Below are 17,586 nucleotides of genomic sequence, written 5' to 3'. Positions count from 1 at the left end.
TTCCAAGTACATACACATACGACCTCCCATACATTATAAAGCCCGCCAGCTCTTCCAGAACTGACCCTGATGCGGCCTCCTGCTCAAACCCCTCCCTCCACAGCCCCTGGTGACTCACATTCCACCCATTATTGTTCCTGTCCTCTGGGTTCAGGGACAGTGCCCCTGCCCCCACTGCCTCTCAGCCTGGCATCATGTGAGAGTTGCACCCCAGCGCCTTCCGAAGTGCTGTGGCTTACGTATACTAAAAATCGTATCATTGTATTTCACGTGTCTGGGTGTTTTGACTACATGTATGACTGTGTACACTTGTGTGCATGGTACCCTCAGAGACCAGAAGTAGGCATCAGATCCCTCAGGAAAGGAGTAACAGATGGTTATAAGCTGGGACTCGAACCCAGGTTCTCTGAACTGATGAGGCAGGCTCTAGCCGTCTCCCCATTTATTAAGGCTGAATGTGTGTCTGGCTCTGTAGGAAAGCCTTGGAAGCTAGCTATGTTGAGTGCTGGGAAGATGGCTCTGTGGATTAAAGCTCTTGCCATGAAACCCGAAGACCTGTGTTCTGTACCCAGAACCAGCATAAAGGTGGAAGCAGACAACTAACCACAGACATGCTGACTGGGGTGCCCAAGACACATCACAGACAGCAACAGCAACAATAATGGTTAAAAAGAAAAGAGCAAGTGGGGTGGTGGTGGTGGTCCACGCCTTTAATCCCAGCACTCAGGAGGCAGAGGCTGTCGGATCTCTGGGAGTTCAAGGCCAGCCTGGTCTACAGAGCTACACAGAGAAACCCTGTCTTGGGGGGGGGGGAAGTGCTGTGTGGGGCTCATTTGGTAGTATGCTCAGTTAGCACGGGAGAGGCCTGGGTTCCACAGCCATAAATCAGGGGTGGTGGGCACACCGGTCATCCCAGCACCTGGGGGGTGGAGACAGGAGGACCAGGAGTTTCAGGGCATCCTTAGCCACTTAGCCACTTGGAGGTCAGTCTAGGCTACATGAGACCCCCTCTTAAAGGGAGCAAAAAGCTGCCCTCTGTAAACAGGATAAACGGAATTTCAGGGTAGGAAGTTACTTTTCCAGGGTCATATGCTGGCCAGGTGGCATGCCAGACCCCAACTTGAGGCCAATTGTGCCCTCCCCACCTGCCTGGCCAACCTGGAGCCACCGCTGGTTGGGCCCCAGCTGCAGCCCCCAGTCCCCCCCTGCCCCCACCCCGAGGCTGGCCAGGAAGGGTCTAGAATCAGGAATCACCGGGTGACTGCAAAGGCCAAAGGTCACACAGGGTTTCCTGTCGGCCCCTGGGAACTTCCTCCTTCCCAACCCCACACCCTCCTGTTCAGCTCCTTCTCTGTCCCATCCCTTCCCAGGCTCTTGGGCCCAGGAGACCTTCCCCCTGCCAGACCCCATAGCTGCCACCTAGCCAGCTCCTTGTCCCTTGCCCCAACAAGTCAGCGCTTCCTGTGAGGCAGGGACAGTAGGTAAAGAAGTCTGGAAAAATCTCCCAGTGCTTTTGGGAGATGGGGCACCCCCAAAGTTTTTTTCTCTGTGACCCTGAAGTCTCCCATCTTTGCCTGAAGGTTGGCCCAGAGACCCAAGAACCTCCCATGGGACCCCACCTACCAACAAGGCTCACTGCCACCTCCTGGCACCCTGAAATCACAGCAGGATAGGAACGAGCACACTTTTGTCATAGAGGGGGAAACTGAGGCACACATTGGTTCAGCCCTTGCTAGAGTTTACAGAGGCCTCTCTCCCCTTTACCCACGTCAAGATCCTGCTCTCCTGCATTGGACTCCACAGGATTTTTCATAGTGTTGGGGAATTCTAGGCAGGGTCCACTCCTAAGTCCTGCCCCCAGGCCTCACTGAGGACTCTACGCAGGGGCTCCAACCCTGAACTATGCCTCCAGGCGGTCACTAAGGGGTTCTAGGCAGGGGCTCTATTGCTGAACCAGGCCATAATCCCTATGTGTGTTGGCAGAATTTTTGAGGGAGGTGGTGTGTCCCCCAAGAATCAGGTCTCTGTGAGGCTCTCCTGTGTACTAATTGAGCACCTACTAGTGCCGTGGTGGAAAACTTCCCTGGAACTCCTGGGTGGGGAACTCACTGCAGCAATCCTTTGCCTTGGATCCCAAACTCCTGTGTGTGTGTGTGTGTGTGTGTGTGTGTGTGTGGTTGCGTGCCTGGGAGCTGCCCTGTGGTGATTGCCGTGTTTTGTGGGGTTTGACCAGTGGCACCTCAGTGACATGGGCATGTTTGAACCCAGCCTGCCACAGAGTACAGGGCTGGGCCACAGGCCAGTCTCTTGTCACAGCTGTGCCTCAGTTCCCAAGTTCAGAGGGCATCGCCTGGCCGGCCTAAGGCGGGGTGGTGGTGGTGGTGGTGGTGGTGGTGGAAACTGAGGTCAGGCCAGGCTGAAGAAGCCTGTCCAGTTACCCAGCGGGTGCCGCACCCTCTATCACTGCTGCCCAGACTGCCAGTCCTCAACAGCCAGGGTGTGTGTGCTGTGATAACCCACAGCCCCCATTTCCTCCTGGCCAGGAAGGAGCCGGGCAGAGGAAGCATTAAGAGAAGTAATATAAACACTCCCCCCTGCTTGGCGCAGACCAGTTCTGGCCAGGCAGGCAAGGAGGAACAGTGCACCCAGCGGACACTGTGCGAATGGGGCTCGCCATGGACCGCAGCCCGTACTCCCGCACAGGGGACGCGGCTCGTGGCTGCTGGTACTACCTGCGCTATTTCTTCCTCTTTGTGTCGCTCATCCAGTTCCTCATCATCTTGGGCCTGGTCCTTTTCATGATCTATGGCAACGTGCATGTCACCACGGAGGCCAGCCTGAAGGCCACTGAGATCCGTGCGGACAATCTGTACAGCCAGGTGATGGGACTGTCGGCCTCGCAGGCTAACCTGACCAAACAGCTGAACATCAGCACACACGCCAAGGAAGCCGTCATGCAGCTGCTGCTGAGTGCCCGGCGTGAGCTGGAACGCATCAACGCCAGCTTCCGACAGTGCCAAAGCGACCTGGTAAGAGGCAGCTTGCGCGCCCTACACCGCAGCACGGGGCACCCACAAATCCTAAATTCCATTTGAGGAAATCTGGATACTCTACTCCTGGCTTCTTTATTTCCAATAAGGTCTCGGGCTGGTCTAGAACTCGCTGTGTAGCCAAGATGTCCTTGAGTTCCTGACTCCTGCCTCTGGGATTACAGCCCAGGGGCGCCATGCCTCATTTATGGGTGCGTGCTATACCATTGAGTGACAGCCTTTCTCTCTCCCTAACTCCAGCTCCTGGCAAGGTCTCACTATAGAGCACAGTCTGGTCTTACACTCATGGCAATTCTTCTGCCTCAGCCTCCAGAGTGCTGGGGTGACAGATGTGTGTTACCCCATGGAGCTGGTGAGGATCTTTTGACTGAGTGATATTCACAATGGCAGACATCGCCTGCCAGAAAGGGTTTGAGCAGGTGCTATGATTTTTAGACTTATTTATTACACATTCCACTACGTGGGCCCTGGAGGTCCAACTCAGGATGTCAGCTTAGCAGCAAGCGTTTACCTGCTAAGCCACCTCAAAGGCCTGACCGCTCAATTTATTATTATTATTATTATTATTATTATTATTATTATTATTATTTTAAGAGACAGGGTCTCGCCAGGCAATGGTGGTGCATGCCTTTAATCCCAGCACTCGGGAGGAGAGGCAGGCGGATCTCCGTGAGTTCAAGACCAGCCTGGTCTTTAGAGCCAGTTCCAGGACAGCCTCCAAAGCCACAGAGAAACCCTGTCTCGAAAAACCATGAGAGAAAGAGAGAGCTGTCCTGGAACTCACTAGGTTGGCCTCAAACTCACAGAGATCCACCTGCCTGTACCTCCCAAGTGCTGGGATTAAAGCCACTATGCCCCGCTCTCTGATCATTCAATTTAATAACAAAATCTCTCTTGGGATAAACCAGGAATTCATAATTTCATGGCTAGGCCAATCCATCCCGAGGCAGAGCACGCTCTCAGTAGCTTTCGGGATGAAAGCGGGGTGGGAGCAGGTGCGGACCCCAGCATTGTCTACCTGCAGTCGCGGTTTAGCTGGGCACCCTGGGCATTCACAGGTCCTGCTACTGTACATGCCCGCCCTGTGTCTGCTCCTTGCAGCTTCGTTAGAACATGTGCTACATCACAGAGCAGGGCAAACAGGCTCAGAAAGCTTGGCTTTCCTCAGGGTGACATGAATGAACTGAGCCCAGGCATGGCTCAGAGCTCAGCTTGAGCCTTGCCCAGCTCGTGTGAGGTCCTGTGTTCCATCCCCAGTGCTGAGCACACAGTCAAAAGGAAAGCTATTCTTGTGCATGGTGGCAGACACTTGTCACCCTAAATTTGGGGGCTGAAGCAGCAGGAGCAGGAGTTAAAGTCAGCCTAGAGAGGGAGGGAGACAGAGACAGAGAGAAGAGAGAGGAGAGAGAGATACTGAGAGGGAGAAGGAGACATGGAGACAGAAACACAGAGACAGGGGAGAGAGAGACAAACAGAGGAGGGGAGAGGGAGAAAGAGGGGGGAAAGGAGAGAGAGGAGACAGAAATACTGAGAGGGAGGGAGACACTGAGAAAGGGGGGGTAGAAAGGGAAGGAGAGAGAGGGGTCCAGGCTTTCCCAGGTGGGCTGAGCCCACTTTGTCCTGGAATGGTCACAGAACTGAGATGCTGGAGACAGCTTTCTCCACACAGCGTGTCAGATACACCCAACTATGTTCACATGACACCTCCCTAGGCCACAAAGAGGACAGGACAGGACAATGCAGGCTGGGGCAGCTTCTGGCCCAACAGCAGGGGTGCTGGCAGCCATCAAATTAGGGGTGAAGCTAGGATTCCCCTGCAGAGGACAGGGTCCTAGGTTGCCCCAGATAGAGGGGGTCTCCTCCCTCTGACCATGGTGACAGATCTAGCCTGACAGGGTAGGAGCCTTGAAGTCCAAACCATCAGGCAGAGCTGCCCTGGCCTCTTGGGCTTTCTAAGTGCTTACTGTCCCCTCCCTCTGGGTGGGCAGATATTGCAGACACACTTACATCTAGATCATTGCAGACACACACACCAAGATCACTGCAGACACACACACACCAAGATCACTGCAGACACACTTAAACCCACCAGGTCTCCCACACTTCCTTGTTGGAGAAAATGGTGCCCAGGTTTCTGGGTTTTAATTTTCACTTAATTTATTTACGGCTCCTGGAGCTTGACCCTGACCCAGAGCCTCCTCCTTGCTAAGTGTGAACATTATAACCACATCAGCCAAGTGGGAACACTATAACCACACCCTAGCCCTAGATCTACATTGCTAAATCTCCAGCCTGGGCTGCATGGCTATCCTAGGACACTGGGGTTCCTTGGCAAGCTGCCTTCCCATGGTGGACCCTGAGTAAAACCCTAGTGATTTCTGCCTTCTTCCCCCACCTCCCCAAAGGACAAAGAAATGTGATTTTCTGCCACGATCCCCCGAACCATCCACTTTGTGTCTCATCTCTTCTTTGGTTTTGTTTTAAACTCTTGATAGGTAACCCAGGATGATCTTGAATTTATGGTATTCTCCTATCTGGAATGACAGGCACACACCATCTTGCTTATGTGATGGTAGGCACAAAACCCAGGGCTCTCTCTAGTACTCTAGCACCTGAAACCCAGTTCCAGCCTCTGTATTTGTTTAAGAGTCTTTCCCAGCATCGTAGCACTCACCTTTAACCCTAGAACTTGGGAGGCAGAGGCAGGAGGATCTCTGTGAGTTTGGAGGGCAGCCTGGTTTGTATAGAGCCTCAGGACAGCCAGGACTACTGACTCCATCTCAAAAAGCAAACAAACAAACAAAGACAGCCTTCCTCTGTGATGGGGGTTGGCCTCTAACTCCTGGCAGTTGTCTACTTCAGCCTTCAGAGTGCTGAGGTTACAGGTAAGAGCTGCTATACCTGGTTTGTGAGGGCTGGGGTTTGAAGCCAGGGCACCCTAGGCAAGCACTTTGCCAACTGAGCTACAATCACTGTACCGGTGGAGCTCCAGCCTCAGCTCTTGTCAAACTTTTGGAGGTCACTCAGACTCTACAGGTGTCGAGGCGGTCACTGTGTGTGCAGCCCTGGGGATGGGTGCTGAGCTGTGTTGCATGTCCACACCTGCAGATCACCTACATTAACTATCATCGGTTCATGGTCGCTATCATCCTGAGCGAGAAACAGTGCTGGGAACAGGTGAAGGAGAACAACAAGACCTGCGAAGGTAAATGCGGGTCCTGGTGGGGGCAAGGGGAGGGAGAATGAGGACCACGCAGCTCAGGGGCCACCTTGGGCTCACCCCTCCCCACAGCCTTGCTCTTCAAGCTGGGCGAGAAGGCTAAGACGTTGGAAATGGAGGTGGCCAAAGAGAAGGCGGTGTGCGCCAAGGACAAGGAAAGCCTGCTGGCGGGAAAGCGGCAGTCGGAGGAGCAGCTGGCGGCCTGTGACAAAGCACGGGAGCGGCAGCAGCAGGAGCAGCAGGTGGCCGAGGAGCAGCTGCGCAAGGTGCAGGCCCTGTGCCTCCCGTTGGACCAGGACAAGTTCCAGGCGGACGCGCTGAGCGCGTGGCGGGACTCGTTGACGTACCGCTCCCTGGATAACCTGGGCTTCCACTTCCCCGCGATGGTACCCGAGATCACGGCCATCCGCCGGACGTGCGAGCACATGCCCCTGGTCATGAGCTCCAAGGTGGAAGAGATGGCGCGCGGGCTGCGCATGGGCATTGAGCGCGTGACCCGCGAGAACGCGGAGCTGCGGCGGCAGAAGCTGGAGGTGGAGCGTGGGGCTCAGGGCACGCAGGAGGCGCGGACGCGCGCCGAGGCCGAGGCGCAGGCACGCGAGAGCCAGCTGCGGGCCGAGTGCGCGCGCCAGACGCAGCTGGCGCTGGAGGAGAAGGCGGCGCTGCGCGCTCAGCGGGACGGCCTGGCGCGAGATCTAGAGGCGCGCAAGCGCGAGCTGGAGCAGCTACGCACCGAGGTGGACGTGCGCATCAGCGCTCTGGACGCCTGTCTCAAGGCCAAGGTGGGCCGGCATGGCCCGATGATGGGGGGTGGATAACCTGGGTGCAGTCTGGTGTCCTGGAAAGGTCATCCTGGAGGGTGGAGTGGGAGCTGGGCCGGGGCTAGGGCCAGGTGGGCTTCGCTCTGGCAGGATGGTGGGAACTGGGTTTGGAGTGGATTTGAGCTCAGTTGAAGGACTAGAGGTTCGGGTGAGGGTTGCAGGTGATGTCGGCGCTGTGGTGGCCTCGATTTCCCGCCTAAGTCAAATTCCTCCGTGATGCCTCAGATTGGTTTGGGTTAGGATCTAAGTTTCTCGGGCCAGGAATGGTGACACGATCTCTAATCTCAGCACTCGGCATTCAGGGGCAGAAGGACCTTTGTGAGTTGGAGACCAGCCTGGTCTAAATAGTGAGTTTCAGGCTAGCCTTGGCCAACACAAAAACCACCCAGCTAGATTGCTTAGGCATTTGTAGGGCGCACGGGGTTGGGGTGGGGGTGGGGGGACCAACTCCTCCAACCCTTTCTGCTCTTTCCCCAGTCGCAGCCAGCACTCCCGCCAAGAATCTCTTCGGGCCCAGCCCCTCCTCCGCCCATAGGTGAGTGAGTGTGTGACAGCCTGAAGGGCCAGAAGGGGGACACCTGGCTCCCCACCCCACCTCGCCTCTCCTAGGCTGCTCACACCAACCCTCATTTTTCCTATAGATCCTGCTACCCTAGAGGAATTCAAGAAAAGAATCCTGGAGTCCCAGCGTCCCCCGTTAGTCAACCCTGCAGTCCCACCCAGGTGAGATGCAAACCAGACTGAGGTCTCCATCCTAGGATTATAGATAAAGGAAGTCTGATCAGGGCTGGGAGAGGAGGGAGGCAGAGGTCACAGTTGCTGCCTCCATAATGAAGCATGGCAGGTAAACCGAGGTGACCATACTCCAGACAGGCAAGGCAGGGCTTTGGAGGGAGGCGGGTACTGTGAGCTGGAGGATGGAGAGGAGTCGACCACAGGGAAAATAAAGGGAACGTTGTCTTGAGCTGCTGGAACAGCCAGCTCAGAGGCTAGGGGGCCGGACTGGGTCCGTGGAGTGGAGACTGTGGTCCGAGTCTCGTCAGGTGTACCCTGTATGTGTATGTGAAGGCACAGGCCAGACCCCAACCCTGGCTTCGGTTTCTCATAGTCATCCGTTGTGGTTTTCCTTTTTCATTTATTCTGTATGTGGATAAGCATGTGCCATGGCTCAGAGAACATCTCACCATGTGGGCCCTGGGGATTGAACTCCAGTCCCCAGGCCTGGGGGCAAACACTTTACTGGCCCGTCCACCATGGTTTTTGTTGTTCTCTCGAGACAGGGTCTCTATATGTAGGCCAGACTGGCTGGATCTGGTCCTGAGTGATGAGATTAAAGTTAAGTGCCATCACACCCAGCCACCATTGGATTCTGACCCAGGGTTTGTCACTGGCCTTGCTGACTTACCATGGGCCTGAGAGCTGCCATCGCCCCCTAGTTCTCTACAAATGCACCTACCCACCACACTCAGCTTTCTTATCTGTGGTCTGGGATCAAATTCAGGTCCTTCTGCCCACAGCTTTCACTGAGCATCTGCCTACCCCAGAACCCGCTGTTCACTTTTACAGAATGGAAGTTGGGCTGGTGAGAAGGCTCAGCAGGTAGAGGAGCTTGCGCCACGCCTGACAGCCCAAGTTCCATCCCTGGGACCCACACAGTAGGAGTTAGAGCATGGACTCCTGAAAGCTGTCTCCACACCCCAGCCATGGCATAGGTGCGCCCCACACACAATAAAAATAAGGAAATAAATAGACATCTGAGCCAGAGTGGGGGACCTGGCCACAGCCTGAGACCCTTCTCCAGTGAAAGGCCATTAAAGATGAAGGCCGCCAAATGGTAACTGAAAAGTGCAGTCCACAGTCAAAGAGGGGTCAGACTGTCCTTGGAGCATGACTAGGGCATCTGGCCCAATACCCACACCCCCTCACTAGGTCACCAGCCCAGTCATCCGCTGGAGACACCACGTGTGTTCATGTGCGTCATGGGGAAGGTGACTCAGGGACTGTTCTATGTAGAGCCCAGGCCACTCCGGTTCAGGCCAGTTCAGGTCACATCACCTGGGTGACCCAGTCGAGACCAGGTCCTTCAGCACTCAGGAGGCCGAGGCAGGAGGATTAAAAGTTCAAGGCCATTCTGGACTACTGAGGAATCTCATGCCTGAGCAGGTTCCAAGGCTCAGGGCAGTCTCTGGGACTTGTATGTGGATGATTTGTCCACATGTCTATCTGTGCTCAAGAAGAGGGCATCAGATCCTATTACAGACGGTTGGGAACTGCCATGAGGCTTCAGGGAATTGAACTGTGGTTCTCTGAAAGAACAGCCAGTGCTCTTAACCACTGAGATATCTCTCTAGCCACAGTCTCTAGAATTTTAAACCAAAGCTCTTTGGATCCCTAGACCTAGATTCCAACAGCTGAGCCATCACATGGTGGCTGGAACTGTGTCTGCCTCTCATGGCCTCTTGGTGGTGAACTATGAGGGAGTTAGTTCCAGAGATCATTCTGGGGTTAGTTTGGTTGCTTGTTTTTATTTTTTGAGACAGGGTTTCTCTGTGTAGTGTTGCCTGTTCTGGAACTCACTCTGTAGACCAGGCTGGCCTTCAACTCAGAGAGATCCACCTGCCTCTGCGTTTTGAGTGCTGGAATTAAAGGTATGTGACATCTCACCTTGCCCCAATATGTAGCCCAGGCTGGCCTCAAACTCAATCCTTCTGTCTCCTTCAGCAAATCCTCCTGGTGCACTCCGAAGCAGCAGCTATTTTACTTTATTTGTGTGTGTGCGTGTGGGGGGGCACTGGAGTCAGGTCCTCTGAAAGAGAGCTTACTGCTGTCCCTTCAGCCGCAGTGAGCTGCTTGCTTTTGAGGTGGTGTCTGATGTATGTAGCCTGGGTTGGCCTCCAGCTCCAGACCATCCTGCAAACCTCCAGACTGAGCAGGGGGATTGCAAGTTCAAGACTACATAGTGAGTACTTCTTTTGAAAGAAAGGAAGGTGGGGGAGAAAGCAAAGAAAATACTGCAAAGGATGAATAGAGACAAAAGTAGGCCCTGAGTCCCTTCAAGCTGCCCCCACCCCCACCCTTTCCATGGTGGCTGGGAAGTTTCTATTCTGATCCCCACTTCTCAGAGGAGGAAACTGAGGACTTAGCCAGAGTCCCCACCCAGGACTGTCCGGTCTCAGTTGAGACCGGGGAAAGCTTTTGGCATTGTTTACATTGAATGACGTCTGTGTTGAGGGACAATGCTCATGCAGGCCTGCTCCCCCCACCCCCAGCCTTCAGGGTGCCAGGAAGGGCCTTCCCCAGAGACTAGGGCCTCAGCGGCTTCTTCCTCACCGACCAACCTCATTTCTCCCCATCCTTCCCTGCCTGTGCCCCCGCCTTGTGTTCACGCTTGCTGGATAGATGCACGTCTCCAAATGGTTGTTTTGTTTTGAGACAATGCCTGGCTAGACAGCCTTGCTGGTCCCAAACCCAGGACCTCATTATCAGCCTTGAAAGTCCAAGGTGGCTGGTGTGGTGGGCACACCTTTAACCCCAGCCCTCAGGAGGCAGAGACAGCTGCGTCTCCGTGAGTTCAAGGCCAACCTAGTCTACAGAGTGAGTTCCAGGACAGCCAGGGTTACACAGAGACCCTGTTTCAAAAAATAAAAACAAAAAAAAAAAAAAAGAAAGAAAAGAAAAGAAAAATAAAATAATTAAACAAGTCTGGGTTGATACCTATCCCCACATTCAACTTTAATGTCATTTAATTAGTGTCATTATTTTGAGACAGGATCTCACTGTATAGATGTGCTTGAGTGCTGGGATTAATAGGGTACACCACCACCCCAGATACCACACATCATCTTTGTTATTTATTTATTTTTATTTTATGTGTATGAGTGTTTTCTGTGTGTCTGCCTGTGCACCATGTGCCTGGGGCCCGTGGAGGCCAGACGAGGTTGTCAGGTCCCCAGCAACTGGAGTTTGAAGTCATTTTTAGCCACCATGTGGATGCTGAGAACCAAAGCCAAGTCCTGTGCAAGAGGAGACGGCTCTGTGGGAAGAGCCGTTACTTCGACAGCATGGCAACCTGAGTTGGAATCCTTGGAGCCCAATTAAAAAGCCAGTGCTCCTTACCCACTGAGCTTGGTTCTCCACAACCAATTGTTTTGTTTTGTTTTGTTTTGTTTTTGGTTTTTTCGAGACAGGGTTTCTCTGTGGCTTTGGAGGCTGACCTGGAACTAGCTCTTGTAGATCAGGCTGGCCTCGAACTCACAGAGATCTGCCTGCCTCTGCTTCCCGAGTGCTGGGATTAAAGGCGTGCACCATCAACGCCCAACTCCACAAACAATTTTTAAAAGAAAATATTTCAACATCCAAATGTCTGTGTGTGTGTGGTGTATGGCCTGTGTGTGCCACATGCCTGTAGAAGTCAGAGGAGGACAGTGGTGTCCTCTTGTCATTGCTCAGCTAATGCTCTTGAAACCAGGTCCTTTCACTGAACCCGAAGCTACTTGGGCCACAGCCATAGCCTCCTCTGGGCACTGGGGTCACAGCTGCTGGTGTAGACACACCAGCTTTTTGTTGTTATTATTTTTATTTATTAATTTTTGTTTCTTTGAGACATAGTCTCATTGTGTAGACCAGGCTGGCCTCAAACTCACGGAGATCCTCTAGCCTCTGCCTCCAAATCTGGGATTAAGGGTGTGCCCCCTTATGCCTGGGCAGCACTGGCTTTTTAATTGGGCTCCAAGGATTCCAACTCAGGTTGCCATACTGTCGAAGTAACGGCTCTTCCCACAGAGCCGTCTCCTCCACCCTGTTTGTAGGTGTGTGTGGGGGGCAAACATGGTTGCAGCGATCAAAAGAATTGTTCCTGCTTATAAAAATTACCATCAGATTTACTTGAATGTGCACGTGAAAGCCGTAGCACACGGACACCTTGTAGGAGTCAGTTCTCTCCTTCCACTTTGTGGGTCTTGGGGATTGAACTCAGGTCATCAGGGCTCGGCAAGTGCCCTTGTTTTGTTTTGGATTTTTTGTTTGTTTTCTTTTTTTTCTTCTCTTTTTTTGGGGGGGGATGGTGGTGTTGCAGACCCATGTAGCCAAGGTTGGCCTTGAACTCCTGACCTTCCTGCCCCTTCTGTGTTTTAAGTCCTGATTCTCAGGTCTCATAGCCCTGAGGAGTTCAGAGGCAGGGTGACACAGGCTGAGGAACAGTCAGGAGGGGAGCAGACAAGACCGATACCTGGCACCTCAGGAGCCGCAGGAAATGGCCCAGGGCCCCACATAGCCATTCCCCTGTCCCCCCAACCCCAGCTTCCAATTCCTAGTTGCCCCTGCCAAGGCATTCACTCTGGAGACTTCTTATTTTGGACCAGTGTGATGACTGGTGTCTGTCATGTCGGTATCCTGGCTGCAGAGGCAGGGGCATCTCTGAACTTTCTAGGACAGTCTGGTCTACACAGTGAGTCCCTGTCTCAAAAGCAAACAAAGGGAGATAACCCTGAAGGAACTCACGAGGTAGTAGCTGATCTCTGGCGACATGGAAACACATGTATCTTGTGAGGTTTTTCACAATTTCTTTTTACAGTAACTGATGATATATATGTATGTATGTATGTATGTATGTGTGTATGCGTACATGTCAAACAAAGCACATCACATGCATAGAGACAGGACAACATGTAGTAGTTGGTTCTCTCCTTCCACCATGTGGCTCCTAGGGATCAAATTCAGACCTTCAGACTTGGCTGCAAGCACCTTCACCGGTTGTGCCCTCTTGCTGGCCCGTGATTTTATTATTTTTCCTTAACTTCTGACATTACAGGAAGACACAAACTCTACTGGAATCTTCCACAGGCACCTAGGCAAGTGAGGAATCTGGGATTCTGGGTAGTGTGCCTGGGAAGGAGTGATCAAGGGAAGAGGACAGTGAAGTGACAGGAACAGAGCCTGCTCATAGCTTTGGCAAGGATTTTGGGGGTCTCAAAGGCTATGACCAGTGCCAGGGCTGGGCCCACATGGAGACTCACCCGTTCACTCTGGTTGATTTGGGGGAAGTGACCTGGGCAAGAACAGAGGTCACCAGGCAGTCTGAGATGGGATGGCAGCTGGAGCCTGGGAGGCGACTAGAGCCAGCCAGAACGTGAGGTCTAGGGGCCCCAGGGAAGAGCTGGGGAAGGAAGGGAGGGGGAGAGGAAGCCAGACTTAGCAGCAGACCCCCCCTCCCCACCAGGAAACGCCTCAGCGCCACCCCTGACCCCACTGGAGCTCCTCTGCCAGGCCGGGGGGGGGGGGGGTTGGGAGGGCATTCCAGACCTAGAGATGCAGTGGGGGAGGGGCGGAAGCCTCTTGGAATTGTTGGCCCTGGGTGGGGTTGATGTCCCTGCCTGGGGTGGGGGTAGGGATGAGGCAGGAGGATGGACCCCGGTGTCAGCCTCTGAAGCTGTGGACTTTGTTGGTCTTGAGGGTGCTTGTGTGGGGCAGGCTGCTTCAAACTGTTTCACAGTGAGTGAATAAAAGAGAGAGGAAGGCAGAATCCTAGCATGCAGGAAGCTGGGGCAGGAGGACTGTGAGTCTGAAGCCAGCCTGCACTACACATGGAGACCCAGGCTTCAGGTCCCTAGGATCTTGTGGGACCCTCAGAACCCCAGTCTCTCCATCTGTGTAGAGAGACAAGACTCAGGAGCTTGAGGAACTGGAGTCTAACCTGGAGCCCCTCCCTGGGAAGCCCAGGAAGCAGACTACAGAGCAGTGTCATGCCCCTGCTGTGGTCCAGCCCCTGGCTCCTCAGCCTGTGTTGACTGCTGTGCTTCATCCCTCTTCCTTCCCCAGTGGCTGAGGAAGCAGCTGCTGCAGGACCCTGGGCACGAGACTTGCCCACCTGTGGACGGTGGCAGCCAGATGCCCAACACACTGGATACCTGCTGTGCCCCCTGCCCTCCTGCCCCCTGCTCCCCACCGTCTCCCAGACAGTGGGTTTAAGGCACACACAACTGTGGGGTGACCACAATGGAACCCCGCCACCACAGAGATCTTCTCCAGCTTTGTTTTTACTGGGGGCCTGACCCGGGAGTGAGAACAGGAAACCTGGCCTCAGCTCCCTTGGGGCTTTCCAGGTTCCCCTTAAGGCCCTAGGGGTTTCCAGGTCCTCCTTGAGAGTTTCCAGGCCTCCCCTGTGTTTCTTCGAGGCCCCAAGAAACACAGAATTTTCATTAGGGTTTAAACCCTTTTCCAAGGTCTCCAGGCTCCCCTCCTCCCCACAAGGAAGAGCCTGGACAGCCGGTGAAGGTCCCCATGTATCTCACAGAGCCTGGAGGGGTGCTCCCCACACTGCCTTGCTTGTATCCCTTAAAGATATTCGTGGCACATAATAAATATCATGGAGTCCCTTGAAGGCTGGTTTCTGTTTATTATCTTTATCTGTAAACAAGTTCTCAACGGGCCGTGGTGGCGCACGCCTTTACTCCTAGCACTGGGGAGGCAGAGGCAGGCGGATCTCTGTGAGTTCGAGGCCAGCCTGGTCTCCAGTGTGAGTGTCAGGATAGGCTCCAAAGCTACACAAAGAAACCCTGTCTCGAAAAACAAAACAAAAAAACAAGTTCTCACTATAGTTGGCCTTCAACTGTATCTCAGCCTCCCAAGGGATGACTGCTGTGTGCTGAGTGGGGGCTGCAGGACACTGGCTGCTCTTGGAGAGGACCCAAATTTGGTTCCCAGCATCCACATGGCAGCTCACAACCTTCCCACATGCAGGTTGGCATCCTCTCTTGCTGTCCGAGGGCAGCAGACAGTATACACACCCACATAAAGTAGATTAGTAAAGCTTTAAATGGACAGACTGCCAGCCGTGCCTGGTGGCGCGTTTCAGCCCAGTCCTGTGGTGCAGCTCAGTGGGTAGGATGTTGTAGTCAGTTATTGGTGTACTTGTGTGGCATGGATGGAGCCCTCGGCTCCATTTCCAGCACCTGTTAACTGGGTGTGGCAGCACACATTTACTGTTCCAGTACTGAGGCTGAGGCTACAGGAGACCCTGTTTCAACCATCAAAAATAAATAAAAATTAAAAGCCGTAGTACCTACCACTGTTGCAAACATTGAAAGGAATGTTTCCTCAGGCTTGGTAAAGATGCAAACAAAATGTGGCCCTTATGGAAACAAGCTTGTTTGGATAGGTAACAGAATTAAGCCAAGCATGGTGGAGCATGCCTGTCAGCACTGGTGGGGGTGCAGACTGAGGCAGGGGACTGAAGAGCAAGGACAGTCCCAACCCTGAAGCAAGCAGGAGCCATTCAGGGAAAAGGGGTGAAATGTGCTCAGGAGGAGGTGGCTGCTCCCCCAGCACTGGCCGGGGTGGGAGCCGGGGATGAATCACGAGGCCAGCAGTACCACACTCTGCCACTGCTCCTCTGGGACAAAGCTGCGATATTTCCTGGATCCGGAAACACGGGCGAGAGCCTGTCACTGCAGGAAACACTTGGCTGGGGCCTGGCCAACAGGGCCACCAGGGGTCAGCTTGGGAGGCCTCCGGGACAGCCGGACTGGAGGCCCCAAGGAACTGGGGATGTCCCTGGCCCTGAGCCTGAGCCTTGGGATGAAGCCGACCTGGTAACCACAGAGAGCCTGCTCAAGATCTGATGGCCACAGTCCTGGATGTAAATCTCACTCCGACTCAGCCTGTTTCCTCTTCTAAGACACCATGTCCCAAATCTGTAACCTCAGCTGCTTGGGAGACTGAAGCAGGATTGCTTAAGCCCAAGAGTTCCTGGCCAGCCTGGGCCACACAGCAAAAAAACACCTCTAACCGCAATAACAGTTGTAATATGTGTAACACCTTCAGGCTACATTGCTGACCTGAGATCCTATTAAAGAAAACAAAAAGTCCGGCTTCCCCAGCCACTGCCTCAGGAGGGTCCTGCACTGATCCATAGCTGTCTTTCCTTCTTGGAGTCTGCTGCTCACACCCTCTCCATGGCTCCCCGTTACCTGACAAATCCAGGTTCTTAGCCCTTAGCCCTGTGTCAGCTCACAGAACTGGGGTAGCCCTAGCTGCTCTCTGAAGTTCTTCTGGTCAGGACTTAAAGATGAGCTTGGTTTGTGTTTTTTGTTTTGTTTTTTTGGGGATGTTGGGAGGCCCGACTAGTCTCATTATGTAAACCAGGCTGGTCTCTAACTCAGAGATCCTCTTGCCTCTGCCTCCCCAAGTGTTGGGACTGAAGAAGATAAGGGTCACCACCCCTGGCTAGTCCCAGTTTTTAAGACTGTGCTGGCATAGGTGGAGCGGTCCTTTTGTAGCAGTCCTCCTGCCTCAACCTCCACGAAGCTGGGACCGCGGGTGCACTAACATGCTTGGCAATACTTTTCCTTGCCCGAGAAACTTCTCTGTTCAAGACCAGGGTTTGCAAAGTAAAATTTTGAACCATGCCAGGGTGATGGCTCCGTGGGTGGGAGCACTCGCTGCTACAGCAGGAGGGACTGAGACTCAACCCCAGCACCCACATAAAAGCTAGGGCGACCGTGCGCCTGCAGCCCCTCCGCTGCGGCTGCAGGAGAGTCGGGAGGATGCTGAGCGCTGGCCACCAGGGCGAGCCTGACCTGTGACCTGTGACCACTCGGACTCGCACCTCCACGTGGCACACGCAAACACCCCGGGCCCCAGGCGGCGCTCCCTGGCGGAAGGGGGCCCAGTGCCCGGTCGCAGCCGCCTCCGCTGGGTGAGGCCCTGACTCTTTGGGGATTTCCTGCGTCCTCTATAAATAACCCCCCGCCGCTTCCCACAAACTCCTCACCCTTCTTGGAAAAAAGGGACAGCGGCCAAGGCCTCGGTGCAGCTGTGTGCCAGGCCCGAGGCAGGCGGCCTGCAGCGGGCGAACTGCCCAGAGGTCCGGCCCCGCCCAGCGCGAGGCGCCACAGCTCCTCCAGGGAGCCGTAGGACCCTTCCCCTGTTCAAGGCAGGGTCTGACGTTTTACCCCAGCCTGGCGCGGGACAAGCGTTGGAACGACGAGGACGCGGCCTGGGGACGCTCGCCCTCTGCTGGCCAGTTGCCGCCACACCAGGGGCCCCGGCTCACTATTGCCACCTCGCGGCCTCAGCACGGACCCGTCTCTGCAAGGTCTGTCCCAAGTCCCTGACAAGTCAGATAGATCTCCTTGTAGCCATGCCAGGACACCCAAGTGCTGTCCCCAGAAGGTCCTGACAAAGTTCAATGTGGGGTGCAATTGACTGCCCAAACCCAAAGCCCGAGGCCATCCCCCCAACCTCTCTTTTCTGATCTATAATTTGGGAATATTTGTGCCCATCAGGCGGTGCACTGCTGAGGATCCTTGTGACTCTGAGGCCAGCACCATCTACAAAATAAAAACCCTATCTCAAAACTAAAAATAATACAAATAAGATAAAGACACTTGAAAAGGCTGGGGAGAGGCAGGTGGATCTCTGTGAGTTTGAGACCAGCCTGGTCTACAAGAGCTAGTTCCAGGTCAGCCTCCAAAGCCATAGAGAAACCCTGTCTTGA

General features: G+C 54.2%; 1 protein-coding gene across 1 annotated transcript; it reads left to right on the top strand.

Annotated features, from left to right (window-relative positions):
* The first annotated feature begins 2,663 nt into the window (after positions 1-2,663).
* Positions 2,664-15,709, top strand: Plvap (plasmalemma vesicle associated protein). Its single transcript, XM_035451456.1, has 8 exons — positions 2,664-3,029; positions 6,159-6,255; positions 6,343-7,052; positions 7,569-7,626; positions 7,733-7,814; positions 9,021-9,079; positions 13,908-14,047; positions 15,392-15,709. Exons 1-8 carry the CDS (start codon positions 2,664-2,666, stop codon positions 15,707-15,709), a joined length of 1,830 nt encoding a protein of 609 aa, XP_035307347.1.
* Positions 15,710-17,586: the final 1,877 nt, after the last annotated feature.

The sequence above is a fragment of the Cricetulus griseus genome, assembly GCF_003668045.3.
Source record: "Cricetulus griseus strain 17A/GY chromosome 1 unlocalized genomic scaffold, alternate assembly CriGri-PICRH-1.0 chr1_0, whole genome shotgun sequence".
Taxonomy (NCBI): domain Eukaryota; kingdom Metazoa; phylum Chordata; class Mammalia; order Rodentia; family Cricetidae; genus Cricetulus; species Cricetulus griseus.
Note: the sequence above shows the minus strand (reverse complement) of the source record. Positions and strands in the feature narration are given on the sequence as shown.

What these genes read in the sequence shown, in the direction of transcription:
- Plvap (XM_035451456.1), top strand. Translation starts at nt 2,664, where the DNA reads ATGGGGCTCGCCATGGACCGCAGCCCGTACTCCCGCACAGGGGACGCG. An exon ending in ACGCCTGTCTCAAGGCCAAG is followed by an intron (nt 7,053 to 7,568) that starts GTGGGCCGGCAT and finishes CTCTTTCCCCAG; the next exon opens with TCGCAGCCAGCACTCCCGCC. An exon ending in TCATGTGCGTCATGGGGAAG is followed by an intron (nt 9,080 to 13,907) that starts GTGACTCAGGGA and finishes TTCCTTCCCCAG; the next exon opens with TGGCTGAGGAAGCAGCTGCT.